The sequence below is a fragment of the Alternaria novae-zelandiae genome (genome assembly GCF_023758075.1).
Source record: "Alternaria novae-zelandiae strain BMP 2774 chromosome Unknown scaffold_16, whole genome shotgun sequence".
NCBI classification, from domain to species: domain Eukaryota; kingdom Fungi; phylum Ascomycota; class Dothideomycetes; order Pleosporales; family Pleosporaceae; genus Alternaria; species Alternaria novae-zelandiae.
The window spans coordinates 97,434-120,291 of NW_026056976.1; the positions used below are offsets into that span (position 1 = coordinate 97,434).

Here is a 22,858-nt window from a genome sequence, read left to right on the forward strand (position 1 = left end):
CTTGCCTTGCTTCTGACGCCGGTCGTCTTTACATTCTCGCACTCAAACTTCTTCATCACTTGGTCTGGCACCGCTTCTCTCGAGCTACCATGTCTTCACCCCACACTCCTCACTCTCCGGCTCGCTCAGAGGCTATGGATCCAGGTGCTGATGGACGCAACGTTTCGACTGTTCTTCCTGATGTGCCTGTCAACGCACCTAAGAACTTGACTCCAAACTCGCCTGCTCCTCGCTCAGAGCACTCCGACTTGTTCGATGCTGTCCACGACACCTTTGTCGGTATCCCTGACTTGCCTATCGACGGCAACCCCGAGCTACCTGCCTTCAACCCCTTCCAGTCCATTGATTCCGGTCTTCATCAACAAGACGACGGCTTGGGTGATCTTTCTGGGTTCCAGTTCGACGCCGACTTTGCTCAAAACCAAGATCTCGGTCACAACGAACACGCCAACGATCACGGTGCCGTCCACGATGCCTTCACTACACTTGCAACAGCATCCACCAACAACTTCGACTTCGACACTGGAAACATGGAGTTTGACCACGGCCTGTTCGACAGCAACGAGTTCACCGGCAACCAAGACAACGCTGACTTCACTGCCACCAACTTGGAGCTATCCCTACAGCATACACTTGCTTCGACTCAGACTCAGGATGGAGGCTGCGTATCTACCATCGAGGAGCACACTGCACAAGCCTGCAACGAGAAGCCGCAGGTTCTAAAGTACATCAGTTCCGATGCCGAGTTCAACTTTGAGGAGTTCTGTGCACGCTTTCACTCTGGAGAACTCAGTCCAGCTCAACAGGTTAAGGCTGTCGCCGCCTTGACCGCGAAAAAGAAGAACGCCGTATACCAGGATCTGATGCGCTCTTTCGGATTCCAACCGACCAAGCCACGTGCTCCGGTCCCGGGGGGAGCTCTCACCGAGGACAACTACTTACCCATTCCATGGGAGCCCGAGATAGATGAGGATGGATATGAGATTATTCCCATCGAATTCGACGCTCCTGAGCCTGATCCGTCGGATCCACAGCCCATCTATCCAGCATTTAGCGGGCGCTTCAAGACCGGCGCAGCCGCTAGAGCATACCGCAAGCGCGCCCGCGTTCCAAAGAAGGGTCCAGCACCAGATGTCGAGCGCGTCAAGAAGTATGGACGTAAGTCACAGCATATTCATTACTGTTCCAACATAAACTAATCAGATCTTTTTCTAGGCATGTACTGGGTACGCCGTATCTACGACTCCATCATCGACGTCTCCGACGTCCGCGACAGCGGGAAATCGACCAAGCTCGTTCGCTTTGAGAAACAGGCGGTGTACGATCCCGCGGACATCGAGGCTACGGCTCACCACGTCTTCGACGAGGCCATCGCCGTACACACGCGAGGCTGGGTTCGCCCCAATGTCTACCACAAGAAGGTGGTTCGCGGCAAGCTCACCGATGTCAGCGAGGGGAGCGCGGAGAGGCGCTTGGCCCGTATCTGTTTCTTGTTGAAGCACGTGAAGGCGGCGTGCGATGATGCCTTGCGTGGAGGTCTTACTCTTGCGCTCTTGTGCGACAACCCCGAGGCGAGGGGCTCCACCAAACACTCGAACAACAGTGGCAACGGAAAGCGTGGAAAGAGGTTGAAGGTTGTGACGAAGATGTTGAAAGCTGGGTACACGGTTGAGACAGATGACGAGACGTCTGACGAAGAGCATGGCGAGAACGAAGAAGAGGAAGGCGAAGGCGAGGAGCGAAGTGGTGATGAGGTTTGATGGTGATGGCGGCGGCGATGGATGCCAGATCTTCACTGCTTTTCGATCCATTCCTTTTGAGCTCTCTGCTTGAGCGGCTGGTCCGCACAAGAGGCTTAGATGTTCGTTCGATATCAACTTCCATATCACGTAGTCTTTTTCAAGCTCAGTAGAACTTGACACCTCCAACGCTTTCTACTTCTTGTTTCGTGAACTTGGTACTCGGTGTCTTTTGTTGGTCCTTATCCGGTGATTGAGTAGCCTCTTGGATAGCAGCATCTTTCTGTGCCTTCCTCCTCTTCTTACTTTGGAAAAGAGCCTCTTCGTCCTGGATATCCTTCAGGACTATGACATGTCAGCTTTCAGACTGTCTCAAGTCATGTCGTGTTCCAGAGTGTTGGCTTACCCTCAGCCCATTCTCTTTCGTCGGCCTCATTGCCCGTCCCCAAGACCGCTTCTACGGAGACGTCTTCCCCTCTCTGTACACGCTCAATGACCTCTTTCAATACCCCAATCTTCGCTTCGGCTTTGTGAAGGTTGTGTGTCCTCTCCTGCTTCAACCATAATATCTGGATAGCCTGGCTGCCAACGAGCAGTCCAAGAATGATGTACGGGGTAGCGGGGTTCCATTCTTTGCGCCTAGGTCTCTCAGAGCGCGTCTTGAGTGGCGTTGGTATCAGAGAGGCCCAGAAGCTCGGCTGGACAATGCGCGGGAGGGACATGAAGCGTGGGTGCGACAGCGGGGGTGCGAACATGGCGAAAGCGCGCGCATTCGGACGCGTAGGCGCGAGTAGGGCGTTGCGGTGGCCTACGGGCATGCGCAGCAGCTGGCGAAAGAGTCCGGACGGGTCCATGGCTAGACGTTGCTTCGACAGGCGGGCTCAGGGCGCGTGTGATGGAACTTTTGGTCTCTCTACCACATTTTCGGATGCAGCGGCTCGAAGTGGTTAGCGCTGTTGGAGATGCCGAGGTCCCGCCCGCGGGCATGCATCTCGCATCATTGACACTGCTCCATCAGCGTCATGTCTCTTTCCATTCACGACCCTCGAATATGAGTAGATTTGCAAACAAGGAAGGCGCAAGAGGGGCCGCAGGAGGCGACGAGGAGGATCCGTCGCCATTTCAGAAAGTATCGCAATGGTTCGAGGCCATACGCGACAGTGATTACGATGCATGTTGCCTTGTCCCTGCAACTACGCTGCTCTAATGCTACATCTGTAGGGCCACGATGCTATCCTTGCGCGAGAACTCAAAGTCGAATCGGTTACCTATGCGCCGACAAGCAGCAATCCTCACGAGTCGCGCAACGTCATGAGCTTCACGGTACCTAAGCAGCTGTGCAACGCTGGTGGTATGCTTCATGGCGGAGCCGTGGCTTTGATCTTTGACATTACGACTTCCATGGCCATTACTCCTTGTATCCGCGAAGGGTTCTGGGACGGCGGACATGTCTCACGTAACTGTAAGTGCAACCTTGAAGCACCCAAGAGGTTGGAATATGGAATGTGCTAACTCAGCATAGTGAACACGACCTACCTTAGGCCTGCGGCTGAAGGCTCAAAGGTCTTTGTCGAGAGCTGGGTCGTCCATCTTGGGAAACGATTAGGGCAGACGAGGGGGGTGATGAGGCTGGGGTCTGAAGACGGCAAAGTCGGCTATACCTGTGAACATGGGAAAGTGAGCCTGGGTAGTAATCTGTAATGAATGCAAATGTCGGAGGCTGATAGAAAGAAAGACGGCGCAATGAAGCGACATGTTGTGAGGTGATGGGGATTGCGACTAGTGGACCCTGTATGTCATAGGTAGCCTTGTAGCCAACCCCAGCGCCAATGCATAGCTGCCATGGCCATACCGTAGGCTTCCCACGGCACCTGCAACTTCCACTACCACGACACCCACACACACCCAATCATTGCGCCAATGGACCTTGGAGATGAAGGGAGCTCTCCGTGGGGAGGTACGTGTCTCTTGTCCTGCCGACGACACTGTGCACAGCTGACAAGCCTCCAGATGTGCCCTCACGGTCGAGCCCTGCGCCGAGTACTCACAAAGTAGAGCAGAACGACAACCTGGACGCCGAATCTTCCACGACCTCGTCCAAGCCAGCGACCGATGCTGCCCCTACAGCCTCCGCCGCCCCGCGCTCGCCCGCAGGACGCGGCCCCCGGCGGCGACAGTATGGCCTGCAATCGACCAAGCTTGAGGCTGTTGATGACCCGCTGGGCCCTCTGGGTGCTCCCTCGCCGTCGACAGGCCCTGAGGTTGCTCCTCCAGCGCCGCCTCAGAAGGAAGCTGCTGCGTCGCGCACCACTCGGGCCGCCCCCGACGCCTCCACGCCTTCGCTGCGCGGCATGATGGATTCGGTCGATCTTGATGACGACGACGCGCAGCTACGCTCTTCTCAAGGAGCCAGAGTACCGCCTCCAGTACAGGCTCCTTCGAATGCCACACCCCAGCGCCAGACACAGCCAAGCGTCAGCGTCGAGCAGGCCGCGAAGCCGTCCTTTGCCATTTCGGTCGGCGACCCTCACAAAGTCGGTGACCTCACGAGCTCGCACACAGAATACTCCGTTACTACCAAGACGACGTCCAAGGGCTACCGCAACCCCGAATTTACCGTCTCGCGCCGCTACCGTGACTTCCTCTGGCTATACACACAACTGCACAACAACAACCCCGGAGTCATTATCCCTCCACCACCGGAGAAACAGGCCGTTGGGCGCTTCGAAGCCGATTTTGTTGAGTCGCGACGCTCCGCTCTGGAGCGTATGCTTAACAAGGCGGCTGCGCATCCAGTATTGCAACACGACAGTGACTTGAAGCTGTTCCTCGAAAGCGAAGCCTTCAACATGGACATCAAGAACAAAGAGCGCAAAGACCCCGGTATAAGCGAAAGCAAAGGCATGTTTGGCTCTATGCTCTCTGGCAGCAGTGGTAAATTCGTTGAACACGACGACGTACGTATAACACTTCTTGTAATTACTTACTATGCTAACAGTACCATAGTGGTTCCACGACCGCAGAATCTACCTCGATGCTCTAGAAGCACAGCTCAAAGCTCTTCTCAAGGCTACTGACTCTGTAGTCACACAGCGGAAAGGTCTAGCTGAGGCGTGTGGCGACTTCTCGGCTTCTCTGCATTCTTTGTCTGCTGTCGAGTTATCGCCATCTCTGTCTGGTCCGCTTGATAGCCTATCCGATATCCAGATTCGCATTCGAGAGCTTTACGAGCGCCAAGCCCAACAAGACATCCTCACCATGGGCATCGTAATAGACGAGTACATTCGTTTGATAGGTTCTGTAAAGACCGCGTTCCAGCAGCGACAGAAGGCCTACCATTCCTGGCATTCTGCCGAGCAGGAGCTACAGAAGCGGAAAACCAATCAGGACAAACTCTTGAGGCAGGGCAGATCACAGCAAGACCGTCTGAACCAGCTCAGCGCCGACGTTGCGGATGCCGAACGCAAGGTTCACCAAGCAAGGCTGCTTTTCGACGATATGGGTCGTCTGATGCGCAGTGAGCTAGAGCGCTTTGAGAGAGAAAAGGTCGAAGACTTCAAGTCAGGCGTGGAGACCTTCTTAGAGAGTGCTGTAGAAGCACAGAAGGAAGTAAGTTCACCTACCACGTCTGATATTCCGGCTTACTGACTGGCGTACTAGCTCATCGAGATTTGGGAGACTTTCCTGATGCAATTAGACACGGATGAAGGCGATACTTTCGTCCCTCCCGCGGGTGTCGTCGCTTCGTCGAACGTGGATGAGGCACCAAGTAACGATTCTACCAATAACCAAGACTCAGAAAGACCGGAAGTGGGTAACGAAGGTGTGTCAGAGGACCAAGACTAGAAGGGCTATACGAGTCGTGAAGCCTTTGCCATGTGGGAAGTGTGGGCGCGGCGTTGTGAGGATTAGCGCTCATGTCGGGATAACAACCCCCGATTCCCGTATATACCGCACGGGTTAGAGATACTCGGTGCTCGCTAGACAGTATGTCAAGTGAGCCGCATGTGGATACTGGATAATTCATAACCTGGGATGCGTGGAGCACCTCCCTGTTTGGATTTGGTAACATCATTGCAAGTAATCTAGCTCATGCTGAACTGCCTGATGGCCAAACTATGTGTACCATCAGGCCTTGACTCTACACATTGACAATTCACACCATTGGCTTTGAAGTTGTTAGCTATGCGTTTCGTTACATCCTACATGACAGTGCCTTGCGTCATCATAATCGGAGGTGCGCGTCTATCCGCTCCAGTTTTCGCTCCCTTCGGCGTGATGTTGCATGTCGGGCCAGGCGCGGGGTTGAGAACACTGTATCGTCAGCTGTCGGCCAAGTAGGCGCCGGCAAAAGAGGCGGTTCGCAGCCGGCTAATTCATTGCGGGCAATCGCCGACATCTTCGATGAGAAGCACCATATATAGCTGGGCTGTCATGCGAGAGTATCGCAAACGATACACATAACGTCTAACCCACCATCATGCCGCTAGTTCGTAATCCCATTCTTCCAGGTTTCAACGCGGACCCATCGGTCCTGCGTGTTGGAAATGACGGTAAGATATTGTTGTGTTCAACTTGAGAAAATGAGCTAACCAGAGTACCATAGTGAGTATTATAGTTTCTACAACTCCCCGATTTCGACTGCGGGACTACCATGAAAGCTACCGTTGGGATTTTTCGATGTGATCCGGGGATGGTTGAACCTCAGACCTTAGAAGTAGGCCATGGCACATACTAATTGTGTCAAATTAGTACTACATTGCGACATCCACTTTCGAGTGGTTTCCAGGAGTGCAAATACACCACTCCACGGATCTCGCCAACTGGGAGCTCGTGACACGCCCACTGAGCAGGAAGAGTCAATTGGATATGCGCGGTGACCCCGATAGTTGCGGTACGTATTCGATCAAGATTGACTATATTCACGCAGTTCGTAACAGACTTTAGGTGTATGGGCACCTTGCCTCACTCATGACGGCAGCAAATTCTGGCTGGTGTACACAGACGTCAAACGCAAGGATGGCTCCTTCAAAGACACGCCCAACTACATCGTCACTGCCGATCGCATCGAGGGTCCATGGTCTGACCCCATTTACATCAACCACTCAGGATTTGATCCTTCACTGTACCATGATGACGATGGCAGGAAGTACTTCATAAATATGCTGCAAGATCACCGAAGACGTAAGCAGTTCTTCGTTGTAAGTAAATCTCTTCCGGCGACAAGTCGTTGCAGCAGATACTGAGCTCGTGGATCTACTTTTAGGGAATCAGAATGCAGGAATGGGATCCTGAAACGAAGAAACTTGTTGGCCCATGGAAGACTATCTTCCCCGGTAGCGACTTAGCTCTGGTTGAAGGCCCACATCTGTACAAGCGGAACGGGTGGTACTACTTGTTGACTGCTGAGGGCGGCACAGCATATGAACACGCCTGTACCTTGGCACGATCCCGCGATATCTGGGGCCCATACGAACTGCACCCTCAAAAGCACATCATCACTTCCAAAGACGCGCCGCTAGCTTCGCTACAAAGGGCGGGTCATGGAGATATAGTCGACACTCCGGACGGCAAAACATATATCGTCCATCTGGCTGGCCGCCCTACCACACAATTCCGTCGCTGTGTTCTTGGGCGTGAATGCGCTATTCAAGAGGCTTACTGGGACAAGGACGATTGGCTATATGTGAAGAACGGACCCGTTCCATCTCTTCATGTCGAACTGCCGGCAGCGCGCGACGATACCGCATACTGGGCTGAGCAGCGGTACGAATTCAGCAGCAAAGATGGTCTCCACAAAGACTTCCAGTGGCTCCGCACACCAGAGCCAGAGCGCATCTTCGACGTCAAAGATGGTGCTCTGCAACTCATTGGGCGCGAGGCCGTTGGATCCTGGTTCGAACAAGCCCTTGTTGCACGCCGTCAAACGCATTTCTCGTATGATGCCGAGACAGTCGTTAGCTTCAGCCCAGACGACGAACGTACATTCGCAGGCCTGACTGCCTACTACTGCCGCTTCAACTTCTTCTACCTGACCGTCACGGCCGACTCTGATGGCAAGCGCGAACTGCTCATCTTGAGCTCGGAAGCTTCGTGGCCGGACGGCAATTTGAAACTCCCGCTCGCGGAGCCGGTGTCACTCCCACAAGAGGGCAAGGTACGATTGGCGCTGAGCATTCGGGGTAGAAAACTCCAATTTAGCTACGCGCTAGAGGGACAAAAGGACTTGACAGAGATTGGACCGGTCTACGATGCTTCGATCCTGAGTGATGAGTGTGGTGGTCATCAAGCGTGAGTTACTTTCCTCTGTCACTCACATGAAGATGCATACTGACTTTGCAAACACAGACATGGAAGCTTCACAGGCGCTTTTGTGGGTATGGCGGCATCTGATTGCAACGGCACAGAGAAGGTGGCGTCTTTTGACTACTTCGTATATAGGCCTGCCCACCACGAAACCGACCGCTACGATATGTGATAAGACAGTGTATATTCGTCCGCACCCCAGCGTAGCACAGCTCCATCCAATATCGAAGATGCCCTGCTTGACATGGTGCACGCACAAGTCCGTAATCTCATCAGGAATGTATGCCTACAGCTTGGCTGAGGCATCTATTGCACGAGGGCACGAATACGTGTTAGACAGGATGTGATAACCGGTAGTGTTGATACAAGATCGCGGCTTGAAGTGTTTCAGACCAGCATCCGTAGCGCCGGGTCTGCTCTAGTCTGAACTATCGGCAAACGGCGCCATGACTCGCGTAGAATTTGGTGTTACACCATGGTGAGATGGGGCTCCAAGTGGAGCCTTTTCAAAAGTACGGACTCGAGGTGTTGTACCAAGTCGGAATTGTGCAGTCCAAGGCTCAAAGGCAATCTCAGGCTGATACGGCTGTCGTTCATCTGTCTGTGTCGCAGATCTCTGTGTCCTGACCCCTGCGTCTCAGCACCGTTTCATAGCATGACCGCGAATCCACGATGGACTACATAGAGGCTGAGTTGAACCTCAACTTATCGACAGATATCAAATGCATCTTAATTACTAAGAGATCTAGCTGAGCTCAGCTTCTTTCTTCGATTAACCCGGCCCGCCATACACGCAGACGTTGCGCAGTACCCTTTCGACAACAACCCCAGCATAAGATGTGGGCACCAAACCGCGTAACTCCAGGAGCAAAACGCACACCATCTGTCCATTCTATCGCATCCTTTCAATCAGGCAGTCGCCCCGTTTCGATGAGTTCACCTCAAATGCAGAGACGACCGACGAATTACGAATCAGACAACTACTCTGACCTGGGTTCAGAGGACGAACAGCCACAGCCACAACAATACTCCCGTCGTCCACAAGACACCTCCATGTCAGCCATGGCGCAAATGCAACGACAACAGCAACAACCTAACCCCACAGCACCTTTGTTCTCTCAGAAGAAGGCAAACGATGTCGTACACACAGTCCACGCGAGCAAACCGCAATATCAAGACCAGCGAACCTTTGTTGAGCGACCGGTGGACGACGATGCAACATCGCGATCTTCTACTCTGGACGGCAACGAGGAGGACGTCCCCTATCCATCGAAGAAGTCATTGGCGCCTTCAGCCACGAAGATGAGCCTCACAGGCCAAGAGCCGGTATCTCCAGCACCCGCGCCGCATGTCCCTGGTCCTCTGGAGTCGCAACTTGCCGCCCTGATGTCCAAGCTTGTCTACATCGAACAATCAAATCCTGCCATATCAGTCAAGCCTGAAGAGTACGAGCAGACGATGGCGCGTCTGAAAGCGTTGGAAGACGAGAAGAAGACATGGTGGAAGCGACACGACGCCATCTGGGCCCTTCGAGACGAAGATGTAGAGAACAACATTAAGATTCGTGTAAGTGTAGAAGACAACGGATTAGCGCAAGCCATTCACTAACATGACGATACAGGGACTACTAGCTAGCTGTCGACGCGAACTGGACGCGACCAAAAAGCTGCGCGACGAAGATCTCATCAACGTGCAGATTGTACGGAGCAAGCTTGCTGAAAAGACAAGAGAGGTGGAGCGATTGCATGCACAGACTGGACGTAGCAGTCCAAGCCGGGGACGTCCAGGTAGCTTTCTCGAAAGGCGCGACACAACCGACCTCTTTACTGCGGCCAAGGTGGCAGCTCTCGAGCAGCGAGCTCTCGAATTAGAAAAGCGAAACTCTGATCTTGTCGCGCAGTTAGGGGCGCCGCGAGGTGGCAGCATCGACGATCTAAACCGATCGACCGCTCACCAAGCGTGGAAAGGGACCGTTGCGGATCTTGAATCCAAGATCAGGGCCAAAGACGCTGAGCTCGAGCGACTACGGTCTCAGGGTGCTTCGGGAGGAAGCGGGCAGATGGACTGGTACCGAATTGAAGCCCTGCTTGAGGAACATGCCACCTACCGCGAGAGCATCGGAGGCAAGCTGCAGGCTCTCCGGTCGGAGAAGGAGGGACTCATGAGAGATCTACACCGCAAGGAGAATGATTGCCAAGTGTTGGAACTCAAAGTGCAGACGCTGCAGAGACGGGCGAACGTGGTGTGACGAGACGGTGTGTGACGAGACTGTGTAATGCTAGAAGCGAGTTGGCTACCCAATACCCCTGGTTATTTGATTGTTTTTATTTTCACCGTATCCACCCATTGAGGAGCCGGAAGATGTGATGGTGGCTGACGTGGCTGGTGAGGTCAATGCGTAACCGCTGCCTTGGCAGGTACCTGGCAAACATCGTCATATCCCGTCGGTTGTGGTCGAGCACGACCTGCTTTCGGCTTTCTCCACAGCGTACGGCACGCTGGATCCGGACAATGACATCGTTTGCGCAGCCTGGGGCAGAGCTTAAAGGCGATCATGTATCCCAACTTTCCTAGGTACGGCTCGCGCTCTAGCCTACATTGCCCACCATGCAGTCGGCCCTCGTTTCCATCCTCGCAATTGCTAATGCAGCCACGGCACAGGCCGCCTACTCGTTCGACCCTCTGCAGCACCTTGCTGGCATTGCCCCGTACTTCGAGGACCCGCGTCTCGACCCCAAGCCGCCACAGGGCTGCAACGTAACGCGCGCGTCGTACCTCATTCGCCATGCCGCCATCTACGCCAACGACTTTGATTACGAGGAGTACATCGAGCCCTTCACCGACAAGCTGAAGAACACGACGGCCGACTGGCGAAGCGCGGGACCCCTGTCGTTCCTGTCAAAATGGCAGACACCCATCAGCGACGAGGAGCTAGAGGACCTCACCTCGGTCGGAAGGCTGCAATCCTACAAGCTGGGTGTCGATGTGCGTCTGCGTTACCCTACGTTCAAGGACCCTGAGCGCGTATGGACATCAACGGCCGAGAGGACCGAGCTCAGTGCATCTTCCTTTATCGACGGCCTTGTGGCTGAGAGCAACGGCACCGAGCGCGTTTCCGTCCGCGAGGATGCTGCTCGAGGTGCAGACTCCCTGACACCATACAAGGGTTGCCCCAAGTACAGCTCTTCATATGGTAGCGAGCAGTCATCTGTACGTAAACTCACCAAGACAACATGCCTCCAACTAACAATACTCCTCCAGCAATTCCAAGAAACGTACACCAAGCCCATTGTCGAACGGTTGAATGCGTACGCCCCTGCCTTCAACTTCACCAAGTCCGACATCGTAGGCATGCAGCAGCTGTGCGGATACGAGACAGTCATTCGTGGCTCTTCCCCCTTCTGTTCGCTCGACCTTTTCTCCCAGGACGAGTGGCTCTCCTTCGAGTACATGAACGATATCATGTACTTCTACAACACCGGCTATGGAAGCCCCGAGCTGTCGGGTGCTCTTGGCCTTCCCTGGCTCAACGCTACCGCCGTCGAGTTGCTCGCGGACGAGGCCGGCCAGGATCTCTACGTCTCTTTCACTCACCGCGAGTTGCCTCCTACCGTCGTAGTTGCTATGGGTCTGTTCAACAACTCCGCTAATACCGGAGTAAACAACCCAAACATCACAATGCCCCTCGACAGGCCCAACCATGCGAGAGCGTGGAGATCATCAAGGATCCTACCTTTCTTGTCCAACATCGCTGTTGAGAAGATGTCATGCGACAGTTACGGATTCGCCGCTGACGAGTACATCCGCGTCCTCGTCAACAAAGACCCGCAGCCGCTGGCTTGTGCTGATGGCCCTGGAGAGAGTTGCTCCAAGAGCGCGTTCCAGGATTTCGTCCAAGAGAGGGCCGACATGTTTGGCGGATTCACTGAGGAATGTCAGCCCGAGTACTCCAACTCTACCGATGTTCTCACCATATTCAATTAATACGACGTTCCGAGTCGCTAATAATATAATGTTGTAATGTTCAATCATCTTTTCTGCATGCTGCAACGTAAACGCCGAGCGTCGCTAGTGGACCCCACGATCGCGGGCACTTGTTGAAGCGTCGACGATCATCGTGAGATGAACAACACTAATAATCAAACATCTCTGAATAATCAAGTGACAGGTGTTTGCGCATGCGCCAAGTCTTTGGACAATCTCTTGTCCGCGGGCTTCCGCTCTAAGCTGCGCGCGGATAGCATATGTGAGCTACATTCGCGTGGCTTATCGGCTTCAGCATCGCATGCAGGGGGCGGAAAACCATCCAAGGAAAGATGCCGATTAGGATTCAGACAGCCAGAAGCTTTCACGTGCAGCGCAAATGTGCCGACGCAACTCAACAATTGCCCAAGGTGCAAACTAGCCCTATTGATTTTTGTAGACGTCATGACTGGCAGTCTTGGTGTGGACTGATCCAGGAATACCCGAGCGTGGCGCGCTACAACGCGTCTTCTTCACAACGCTCATCGCAATTGTGCCGCCTCTCATACATCAATCCGTCTACTAAATGGGGGAGCATATCGAGAACAAGGGCACGCGCCCTAGCGCGATCGTCGTCGGTGCTGGTGCCGGAGGTGTCGCTACCGCAGCGCGGCTCGCAGCGGCAGGCTACAAAGTCACTGTAGTCGAGAAGAACGATTTCTCTGGCGGAAGATGCAGTTTGATACATCGTCACGGATATGTAAGTCGATGAACGTGCGGCAGCATCACACGACTCAACGCTAATCGTTACGCAGAGGTTCGACCAAGGTCCGAGCTTACTACTCCTACCTCGATTCTTCCATGAAACATTCGAGGATCTGGGCACCTCGCTCGATGCAGAGGGCGTCAAGCTGGTCAAATGCGAACCGAACTACAATGTTCATTTCCATGATGATACTACCTTCAAACTCTCAACCGACATTTCCATCATGAAGGCTGAAGTCGAGCGTTTTGAAGGCAAAGACGGATTCGAGCGGTACCTTGCTTTCCTGCAAGAATCACATCGACATTATGAGGTGTCCATCATCCATGTGCTGAAGAAGAATTTCTACTCGTTGCTGAGCATGGTCCGTTTCGACTTCTTGTTGCATCTCTTCGAGCTGCATCCATTTGAGAGCATCTATTACCGGGCGAGCAAGTACTTCTGGACGGAGAGGTTACGGCGAGTCTTCACGTTTGCAAGCATGTATATGGGCATGAGCCCGTTTGACGCTCCGGGAACGTATAGTCTGCTGCAATACACGGAGCTGGCTGAGGGTATCTGGTATCCTATTGGTGGCTTCCATAAAGTTAGTGTGCTCCATTGCAGAAAATCCTCTTTACTAACGTGATCAGGTGGTCGAATCTCTTGTCAACGTAGGTGAGCGTTTGGGTGTCGAATTCAAGTTCAACAGCCCCATCCGCAACATACAGATTTCGGACGACGGGAAGCGTGCGACCGGCGTGGTTTTCGAAGATGAGAGCCAGGAGCCATTGACCGCTGATGTGGTTGTCTGCAACGCTGATCTGGCCTACGCATACAACAATCTTCTCCCGTCCACCTCGTTTGGACGAGCTCTCCTAAAACGTCAAGCGTCATGTTCGAGCATATCCTTCTACTGGGCGCTAGACCGACAATTCCCCGAACTAAGCGCTCACAACATCTTCCTCGCGGAAGACTACAAAGAGAGCTTTGACAGTATCTTCAAGAAGCACCTGATTCCAGATCAACCCAGCTTTTACGTCAACGTCCCCTCCCGCGTCGATCCTTCCGCCGCGCCAGAGGGCTGTGATTCCATCGTTATTCTGGTCCCAGTCGGTCACTTGGAAGGCTCATCCGACGACCAACACAAGGGCTCGGGGCACACGAAAGGCCTGACCCAAGACTGGGACTCCATGGTAGCATCAGCCCGTGAAACCATCATCAGAACCATGGAGAAGCGACTCAAGATCTCGCTCGGTCCCCACATCATCGAAGAGACCATCAACACGCCCGTAACATGGAAATCCACATTCAACCTCGACCGTGGCGCCATTCTCGGTCTCAGCCACTCCTTCTTCAACGTGCTCAGCTTCAGGCCCAAGACAAAGCATCGCAGCATCGAGGATCTGTACTTTGTCGGTGCGAGTACACACCCTGGCACGGGTGTTCCCATTGTACTTGCTGGTGCCAAGTTGGTCACTGAGCAGATTCTCCATGACCGCAATGAAATGAGCCGCATCCCGTGGCGCCCGCTGGACGCCAAGGCAGAGCCCAAGCCAGCTCCTGGTCCGTTGGATCGCACGCAGAACGGGCCGTATCTTAGCTGGCTTGTCTGGATATTGCTGAGCATTGCCCTTGTGTTTGTGACGGTACCGGGTGTTTTGGTGTATCAGAAGACTGGTAATGGGTTGCTCGGCGATTGGTAGTGTTGTCGTATGTAGTTTACTGTAGATACGGGCGTAGATAAGGGCTTTTAGTATATTAATGTTGTTGGTATACATTGTACTTGATTTAATGACCACTTTTTGTCATGGAATCCTGAGGGGTCACGATTGTGGGTGAATAGATATGAGCAACAAACGTTGGCTAGCCTGTTCATCAACGTATGCGCGGGACTTGGAGAAAGGGTTGCGGAAGTTATATAGTGAACAAATACGGCACGAATGGTGAAAATTAATGGTGTGTGCAGAATGCATACTCTAGGCGCAGAAACATGGGTTCTACAATCGAGTCTGCCTGTGTTGGTGGTATACATCAGCGGAGGGTTGGGTGGTTAGAGTATCTGATGGTCGTGCACTAGCTGTGAACATGTCAAATGAATGTATGCAGAATCATTCGGACACACGTTTGACAAGGTAAAAAATTGATTAAGTATCTACTAAAGAGGGTATCTTGAAAGTACTCATGATTCGATCCGCGTTACAGTTCCACGTTCTCATCCCCGGTGGGATTGCAAACGCGAAGGTCATCCTAACATTACAACTACCACCATACCTCTGATCTCTCCGTCTTGTCAGAGGCCACTGTTCACCTTAAACCCAGAGATTTGTTTTAGACAGTGTTGTCCACGTGAGGAGCAGTGCCGTTGTATCCATCGGGGTGGGTGGCAGTTGCGCCTGAGGCAGCAGTCTCAGGCTTGATCTTCTTCTCCTGAACAACAGCGTCGGCATCACCGTAGTCGTGGATGGCAAGACCCAGACGGGCGGGGTCGATGTTCCTGTGGCCCCACAGAAGGAGGGCACCGAAGCAGGGCTTGGCTAGGAAATCAAGGACACCGTAGAAGACGGCTTCACTGTCGGGAGCGATGAGGTTGCTGTTTTGGTGTAAGTGATTGCACAATTATGATCATTGTTGGGTAAAACTTACGCGCCCTCGCAGACTCCCCACGCGACAGGGTACAAGATCCAGAGCAAAGTAGTCAAACTTCCGCACATCATGAAGGTCCTCTCAACATCACGGCCGAATGACTTGGCGTGGATGCGCGATTCCCATGCGAGCTGGTAGACGATGTAGAAGAGAGCGACGCAGCCAAAAACGAAGTAAGCCCATTTGTAACGGCTCTCTACGAGAGCACCGACGAGACCAGTGATGACCATGATTTCATCAACAACAACAACCCACATGATGGTAGGCCATGGCATGCCAGCAGTGAGGAGCAAATCGATGAGCAGAAGAGGCGTGGTGATGAACCAGTCGATGTATCGGACGTAGTAGATCGAACGGTAGGTTCCTGCTACCTTGGGGTCGCTACGGGGGAATTCGACTGCGATGGGTGTGAAGCCCAAGTTGGCTCCCATGGTGACTATGAAAGTAAAGATCAGTGTACATCCTCATGTTTTAATCGGAAGCACCTGACTTACAGTAGGCGATGCATGCGACGAAGACTACGGAAGCAGTGATGTAGTGGAAAAGACGGTCGCGACGCGCCTTGCGGTATCCAAGACCGATGAAGATGAATCCAGAAAGACCCATGGCGGCGCAGATAGCGAAGTAGAAGTCGGATCCATGTGTGGTAATGGCAATGTCTGCCGTCGCACCATTGACGGTGTTGTCATTGAGGTTCAGCGCATTGTTCCTGCGAAAGAGATCCATTGCGAAAACAGTGGTAAAATGCCAAATGAAGAGTATGGGCTGGAATGTACCAAGAGGACTGCTTAACGAAGACAAGAGGTAGCAGGTACTGGTTATATCTTGGACTACGCGCCCATGAGATCCAGAGATGCCATCATGACGACATACCTCGAGCGGATTGGAGCTTGATCATGCAGCATGTCAAAACCCTCAATCGACCAGGGGCCCAGACTAGGCCGGGACTTGTCACTCAAGAGCCAGTGACGGTGAGTGATGGCCAGTCAGAAGCATGCGCTGCGTTTAGCATTTCCAGTTTCTCTTGTCCAAATGGCTGATTTCAGTGACGGCTGCTCGGTGCAATAGCCATGTCACACTAGGATCATCATCATCATCGACGCTAAAGATTCTGAGCATAGCGCCCGGCCTTTCCGTCTCACCACCTGAGAGAGCGCCACTAGGATTAAGCTTTATGACGTTGATCTATTAAGCTTACTTCGACATCGACTTGCATCTGTTGCATAACGCCAGCCGAGTCAACTTAACGCTGGCGTTGTTGAGTTGGCTCAAGGCTAGTTTGCGTTTTATCGTGTGTTGAGGGTGTTTGATGATAGCGACATAGAGTTTCGTTGTGAGATCGTGAGAAGGGCCTTCTGGATGCGCATCATGAGGGGAGAATGCGCATCGTGAGGGGAAGAAATGCATGGCAGCGTATCATTACCGCAACGGCAATATCATGGTGGTGTGATGTTCTTGTCACTCACTGCCCAGGCAGGCATCGTTGCTATCGGTTGTTTTACGTCAGTGCGGGAGTCGAGTAGATCAACACCTACGGCAGGGATCGGCGCAACGAAGCTTTCTGTACAAAGCGGGGCAAATCTAGATGCCGCATTGACTAGGGCAACGTCGCACATCACCAGGACAACACTCGGCACATGTGAAGAGCGGTAGTATGAAGCTTTGGATATTAAAACTCGTGGAAAGAGTTTGTCGACTACGTAAGAAGGTGGTAGCGCTAACGTCTCGAAACCAGTCGATCCGTTAGACAAGTGGTCCGAACACAGAGGCGTCACTAGCCCAGACAACTAACTAGAGCTTTTCGCAAATTGCTCGATCCTGCCTCAGACTGCGTTTCTGACACGGATCGCACGGTTGCGATTTCTCGCTGTTGAGCAATGTCCTCTTCTGTAAACCAGTTCCCGTGCAAGCCGTAGGGTATTCTAGCGCCGAGTTGGATCTTGCAAACGACAGTCTGCATGTCCCGTGCATCCAATACCCATAACTCGCTCTCCGCATCTGGCTTGCATTCCCCGTCTTCATCCAACTGGTCCTCGTTGAAGACATAGAACAGCAGGTACCCGTCTTCTTCGACGAATCCCGCTTCATTACCACTTGCACTGTTCGCTGAACGAGGTACAAATCTCGCTTCCTGTCCAAAGTGATTTGGTGGAAGGTGGAATGCTTTGATAGGATCATCGCGGTCGTCTGACGCAAGTATCTCGTCTATTGTGCGGGTGTCGATGCAGCCGTCCACGGCCTGTGGGGGTGATTTCTGGGCACGATTGAGCAGCGTCTGTACATCAACTCTTACGAGTATGTCGATCTTTGTCGCCTTGCCTAATGCCGCGCCAAACGATTCGTCGGACGTGCTACATCCGTAAATGTACCGTGCGCGTGACATTTCGGTGAAGGGCGAGATGGTGGGGAATTCGAAAGGGATCGCTGCCAAGGCAAACTCATGAGTGATAGTGTTCGATGAGCCGGGCGCGAGTGAGAACCGGTAGTAATACAGCCGACATTGTTCCTCGTCGTCATGTGAGATGGGAACGTTGTGGGGCGCCTTTGATGACTCTGGTTCGTTGTGGACTCCCAGCAAAGGCGACGTTTCATCTGAATGAGACTTCTCGGGATCTTGTACATGCTCTTCGTCATCGTATTTGGCGAAGAAAGACATGGGCCTGCTCGCTTGCTTCTTGCTCGGGTTTGGAGGAGGTTCAATGTTCCCGGCACTGAACACAAGAGATGCGGTAGTCAACCGACAAGCTAGCATGTTAACGGCTGATATATCGCCGGTGCTGTTGTACTCATCCCAAGTGTTGGCCGTGTGAAGAATACAGCAGCCGCTTGTCTCGAACCAACGTACTAATTCCGGGTGTCGCCGGGGAAAGACACCGAATCTGGCGGGTTTCTCAGGTTGGTAAAAGACAATGGGCTTGTTCATCGCCAAGTTTAATGGGGTAAGGGAGAGCGGCAGGTCCAGTATGACGGTATTGTGTCGTGACACACCGAAATCGTGCATAAGCTTCCCGCCAGAGCACCCGGGCACTGGCGCGTTGATTAATCTGCTTCCCTCTGAACCTGATCTCTTTGCAACAGAGCCTTCTGCTGGAAGTAGGGAATAGTGAACATAGGGCGCGACGAAGTTGCAATGGAACAGAACCATCTCGTTCGTGACCTTGTCGACCTTGGGATGACCCGTTGTCCACTCTTTCATCCAGCTCAGCACACCAGTTCCACCAAGAGCTTCAGGCTGTTTCTCGTCATTGGTGTCCTGGTCGCGGGGTGTAGCTTCGCCTTCGGCACGGTTACCGTCGAACCAGCCGACGGTTTCCAGGCTTGGCAACGCAATGCGCATTGGCGGTCCGCTCTCACATGTCGCCAACGCACGTCCATCGTGGTATAGTATGCTGGTGTTGGCGACGCTGATGCGCTTGATAGCGCGTGCAGAGCCTGAGAGATGGGTCCAGAAGACGACCAGTACAGTACGTAGGATGCGCCAGAGGATAAGCAACAAGCTGGAGGCAGGGTTGACCAGGGTCGCGATGCTAGGTAGGATAGGCGTGCGCAGACTCGGGTTCTCAACGGCGGTGCGGTACACGTCGGTGGTGATGAATTGGTTGACAAACTTGACAGCGGGCTTGGTAGGGTCGGCGACAGAGCGACTGAACCAGACTCCAGCGAGCATGCCGTCGCCATCGAACCAATGCGCTTCACGTCCCAAGTCGGAATTGGTCACGGGATTGCCGCCGTTGCGGACGTACATGCCGCCCAGCAGCTCTGGTGGAATGCGGCCGGTCCATGAGACAGGCGTAGGGGGACATGTTGTAGAGACAGGCGCGAAGTTGCCAGAGAGATATCTGGAGCGGGTTAGTCCGGCCGTGTAGGGCAATGAGCAGGAAGGCGTACGGGTGTTTAGGCGTCGACTTGCTGCTGTTCGGTCCAGGCGTGGACATTACGGCGGTATTCTTAGCTTGGCGGCATTGGAGAACGGTTTGGTTCAGGACAACGGCGCAGGCAATTCATTAGTACAGCGCGTGCAGTCTTCACGTGTCGCCGCGGCCGTTGGGGGGCAGGGCACGGAGTCAGGATCAGGAGCTGGTGACATGATATGATGCAACAATGGCAGGGCTGCCCGCTTCCACGGGTATCCGGTTGACATGTGCTCCACGGCCTTGGTCGTGATGGCGGCCGGGCAATCGTGATGTCATGTCGAGGCTTGCATGCCCGCTAGGCCGCTTGGGGCAGCGCGCATCCTTCACAGCCGCCCGAGCAGCGCCGTCTCAACCATGTTGCAAATATTCTCCATCATGGCCTCTCTTGCGCATTATCTTGTGCCTGACGCCCGCCGCGGCCTAGTCTCTCCCCCTGCCGCATTGGCTCCATGAGTGACGCCGATTGCACATCTCTCCGGCTACTCCCTTCTGCTCCCACGGTGCCATCATGGGCTTCGACTACGCGCTCGTGTACGTGACGCGCCTCCTACGTTACTTCAACATGGCTGACAGTGACGGCTAGTCATCTCAAGTACACGATCCCTCCGGCCGTGTTGCTCACCTGGCTATACCGCCCTTTCTTTACTAAACTCGACGTGTACAAGGTCGTCTATCTGATAGTGGTTGGTACGCGTATCCTCGTCAACATACTTCGTGCTAACACATCAGGTTGCCGTTGGCTCGACTATACCATGGGATTCCTACCTTATCCGCACCGGCATCTGGAGCTACCCCGCCCATGTCATTATCGGTCCAAAGCTGCTTGATATTCCGCTGGAAGAGGTCTTCTTCTTCGTCGTGCAGACATACAATACATCAGTCTTGTACCTTCTCCTCAGTCGGCCCACCTTTCAGCCTGTCTATCTAAGTCCGGAACGTGGCGCGTCCAACACCCGATGGGCATACACGAAACGTATTGGCCAGGTCTTCTTTCTGGGTGTCATCGCCTGGGGATGGCGTTGCATCAAGGATGACAGCATGGGCACATATACTGGACTCATTCTAATATGGGCCGGCCCCTTCCTGCTGCTGCTCTGGTAAGCCAACCGCTATCGCATCCCGGATTCCTGCTAATTAAACCTAGGAGTCTCGCCTATCAGTTCATTCTGGCCCTTCCTCTGACCAACACCGCGATACCCATTATTCTTCCTACACTTTACCTCTGGATAGTCGACACCCTAGCCTTGCGCAGAGGAACATGGGTAATCAACACAGGTACAAAATATGGTGTGCACTTGTGGGACGGTCTCGAGGTTGAGGAAGCCCTCTTCTTCCTCGTCACCAACTGCCTCATAGTGTTTGGTCAATTAGCATTTGACAATGCCCTTGCAGTGCTGTACACGTTCCCGGCCATGTTTGCGAAGCCCTCCCTGCTTCCATCACCCAAAAAGCTGATGGGCGCTCTGCTCACACCATGCTCCAAGTACGATGATGCCCGCCTTATAGGCCTTAGCGAGGCTGTGCAACGTCTCAAGCGTAAGAGCCGTAGTTTCTACCTGGCCTCCGCAACTTTCCCCGGACCATTACGAGCAGACCTGCTGCTGCTCTACTCCTTCTGCCGCGTTGCTGACGATCTGGTGGACAATGCTTCCTCCGCTGATGAAGCCAAGGCCTGGATAGCGAAACTGCGCAAGTTCCTAAACAATACGTATAGCGATTCTGCTTCCAAGTCTACAGTACATGACCAAGTTCGCGAGGACTTTCCTGCTGCCACACAATCTGCGCTCCTCCAGCTTCCAGCCGTTAAACTCTCGCATCAACCACTGGAGGATCTTCTACGCGGCTTCGAGATGGATCTTGCTTTCGAGAAGGGACCCCTGATCAAGAGCACGGAGGATTTGCGCTTGTATTCAGAGCGCGTAGCGGGCACTGTAGCTCAGATGTGTATTCAACTCATCTTCAACTGGTATCCCAGCGCCTTGCCCGCCGAAGAACAGCGTGCCATAGTCACTGCTGGAAACAGCATGGGTGTCGCCTTGCAATACGTCAACATTGCGCGAGATATACAAGTAGACGCTAAGATAGATCGTGTTTATCTTCCTTTGGAATGGCTGTCTGAAGTTGGATTGAGTTACGATGAGGTATTGAAGAAACCGGACCACGCACAGATCGAGACGCTACGTAAGCGTCTTCTTAAGGACGCGTTTTCTTTGTATGAGAAAACCAAGGTTGCAATCGAGCAATTACCAGTTGAAGCGAGAGGGCCAATTCGGGTCGCGGTCGAGAGCTATATGGAGATTGGGAGGGTGTTGAAACAGGACAATTTTAAGGTCAAGGCCGGTCGCGCAACTGTGCCGAAGCCTAGGAGGATAATGGTCGCTTGGAGAACACTTAATCGTTAATAATACAATTCGAGATTTTGATATCCTGAAAGCTCGGACATAATTTCGGACATAATTTCGGACATAATCGCGCCTGTCCGCATTTGGCCGCACGTGCAGAAACGCGTTCCCCCGACTTAGCTCTAACCTGAACTGTCTCTTCACCATCAACCATATCTGCGGACAAACCGAACAAGTGTGACATGTACCAAAACCGGCTACTAGACCCAGCGGGCGCATCTCTCGCTGCTACTAGCAGGAAGAGGAAGGGTGGGCCGCGAATCGTAAACCGACCTGCAAAGGGCAATTACAAGAAACTACTATGGTTCAAGCAGCCCTGTGAGTGCTCACGCAGGCCTCGGTCTCGCATCTCCAACCAGGTCTGACGTATACAGTTCCCGATAACTACACAGATGAAACGACATTTCTTGATCATCTCCAGCGCAATCCAAGATTACAGCCCTACGAGTTCTGGTCGCTGATGGGTGATGCCACCGTTATTGTGCAGCATCTTGCGACAGTGGTCATATTTTGTTGCTGTTTTGTGGCTATCATCCATGACAGAGTATCGCCTGTCGCAGTAGTGGGATGGGCTACCTTGTGCACAGTTCTAGCCTGGTTTTTATGGGATCATTGGATGGGACAGGAATTTGAGACTGTCTCCAATGTGGCATCGACACCCGCTTCAGACTCAGACCAAGCTGCAATGAAGCCATCGTCGGCGCTTTCAGGGCGAACTCAACAGCGCCTGGCGACTGCCAAATCAGCGTTGCTGATTTATGCGGCTTTACTTGGACTCAGTCCAATTCTCAAGTCACTTACGCGCTCTACGACAAGCGATTCGATATGGGCGCTGAGCACATGGCTCCTCATGATGAACGTTGCCTTTTTCGACTACAGCGCAGGCACAGGCGCACAGTATGAACGACACTAGTCTTTTGGATGTACGTACGGCTAAGTTGTATGACTACAGATTACCAGCTTCCATATCCACGAATTCGGCCATGATGGCGTCGGCTGTTCTTGCATCACGCCTGCCATCCACCACACACGTCTTCTCGTTGACCCTCTTCTCCATCGAAATATACGGTCTATTCCCGATCTTCCGTCGGCAGCTTCGCGCTCGATCTCCGTGGGGTCATCTCGCCCTTACCGTCACTCTAGTAA

The 22,858-nt window shown here is 53.2% G+C and overlaps 10 protein-coding genes across 10 annotated transcripts; 7 read left to right on the plus strand and 3 right to left on the minus strand.

Annotated features, from left to right (window-relative positions):
* Positions 1 to 89: 89 nt before the first annotated feature.
* J4E88_007540 (uncharacterized protein) lies at positions 90 to 1,760 on the plus strand (the record flags this gene model as incomplete). Its single annotated transcript, XM_049401157.1, has 2 exons — positions 90 to 1,158; positions 1,216 to 1,760. 2 exons carry the CDS (start codon positions 90 to 92, stop codon positions 1,758 to 1,760), a joined length of 1,614 nt encoding a protein of 537 aa, XP_049252841.1.
* Positions 1,761 to 1,905: 145 nt separating this feature from the next.
* On the minus strand, positions 1,906 to 2,593 carry J4E88_007541 (uncharacterized protein; the record flags this gene model as incomplete). The annotated part of the gene is made up of 2 exons (XM_049401158.1): positions 1,906 to 2,084; positions 2,146 to 2,593. 2 exons carry the CDS (start codon positions 2,591 to 2,593, stop codon positions 1,906 to 1,908), a joined length of 627 nt encoding a protein of 208 aa, XP_049252842.1.
* Positions 2,594 to 2,790: 197 nt separating this feature from the next.
* J4E88_007542 (uncharacterized protein) lies at positions 2,791 to 3,440 on the plus strand (the record flags this gene model as incomplete). Its single annotated transcript, XM_049401159.1, has 3 exons — positions 2,791 to 2,868; positions 2,961 to 3,201; positions 3,262 to 3,440. The coding sequence occupies 3 exons, from the start codon at positions 2,791 to 2,793 to the stop codon at positions 3,438 to 3,440; spliced, it is 498 nt and encodes a 165-aa protein (XP_049252843.1).
* A 219-nt stretch (positions 3,441 to 3,659) lies between these two features.
* On the plus strand, positions 3,660 to 8,217 carry J4E88_007543 (uncharacterized protein; the record flags this gene model as incomplete). The annotated part of the gene is made up of 8 exons (XM_049401160.1): positions 3,660 to 3,696; positions 3,750 to 4,696; positions 4,746 to 5,348; positions 5,400 to 5,549; positions 6,492 to 6,633; positions 6,687 to 6,940; positions 7,006 to 8,030; positions 8,088 to 8,217. The coding sequence occupies 8 exons, from the start codon at positions 3,660 to 3,662 to the stop codon at positions 8,215 to 8,217; spliced, it is 3,288 nt and encodes a 1,095-aa protein (XP_049252844.1).
* Positions 8,218 to 8,975: 758 nt separating this feature from the next.
* On the plus strand, positions 8,976 to 10,293 carry J4E88_007544 (uncharacterized protein; the record flags this gene model as incomplete). Its single annotated transcript, XM_049401161.1, has 2 exons — positions 8,976 to 9,611; positions 9,667 to 10,293. The coding sequence occupies 2 exons, from the start codon at positions 8,976 to 8,978 to the stop codon at positions 10,291 to 10,293; spliced, it is 1,263 nt and encodes a 420-aa protein (XP_049252845.1).
* Positions 10,294 to 10,652: 359 nt separating this feature from the next.
* J4E88_007545 (uncharacterized protein) lies at positions 10,653 to 12,029 on the plus strand (the record flags this gene model as incomplete). The annotated part of the gene is made up of 2 exons (XM_049401162.1): positions 10,653 to 11,255; positions 11,307 to 12,029. 2 exons carry the CDS (start codon positions 10,653 to 10,655, stop codon positions 12,027 to 12,029), a joined length of 1,326 nt encoding a protein of 441 aa, XP_049252846.1.
* Positions 12,030 to 12,594: 565 nt separating this feature from the next.
* On the plus strand, positions 12,595 to 14,456 carry J4E88_007546 (uncharacterized protein; the record flags this gene model as incomplete). The annotated part of the gene is made up of 3 exons (XM_049401163.1): positions 12,595 to 12,768; positions 12,824 to 13,357; positions 13,404 to 14,456. 3 exons carry the CDS (start codon positions 12,595 to 12,597, stop codon positions 14,454 to 14,456), a joined length of 1,761 nt encoding a protein of 586 aa, XP_049252847.1.
* A 625-nt stretch (positions 14,457 to 15,081) lies between these two features.
* On the minus strand, positions 15,082 to 16,122 carry J4E88_007547 (uncharacterized protein; the record flags this gene model as incomplete). The annotated part of the gene is made up of 3 exons (XM_049401164.1): positions 15,082 to 15,343; positions 15,397 to 15,832; positions 15,891 to 16,122. The coding sequence occupies 3 exons, from the start codon at positions 16,120 to 16,122 to the stop codon at positions 15,082 to 15,084; spliced, it is 930 nt and encodes a 309-aa protein (XP_049252848.1).
* A 1,048-nt stretch (positions 16,123 to 17,170) lies between these two features.
* Positions 17,171 to 19,331, minus strand: J4E88_007548 (uncharacterized protein; the record flags this gene model as incomplete). Its single annotated transcript, XM_049401165.1, has 2 exons — positions 17,171 to 19,235; positions 19,285 to 19,331. The coding sequence occupies 2 exons, from the start codon at positions 19,329 to 19,331 to the stop codon at positions 17,171 to 17,173; spliced, it is 2,112 nt and encodes a 703-aa protein (XP_049252849.1).
* Positions 19,332 to 19,818: 487 nt separating this feature from the next.
* On the plus strand, positions 19,819 to 21,712 carry J4E88_007549 (uncharacterized protein; the record flags this gene model as incomplete). The annotated part of the gene is made up of 4 exons (XM_049401166.1): positions 19,819 to 19,841; positions 19,894 to 19,993; positions 20,040 to 20,407; positions 20,455 to 21,712. The coding sequence occupies 4 exons, from the start codon at positions 19,819 to 19,821 to the stop codon at positions 21,710 to 21,712; spliced, it is 1,749 nt and encodes a 582-aa protein (XP_049252850.1).
* Between the last annotated feature and the right edge of the window lie 1,146 nt (positions 21,713 to 22,858).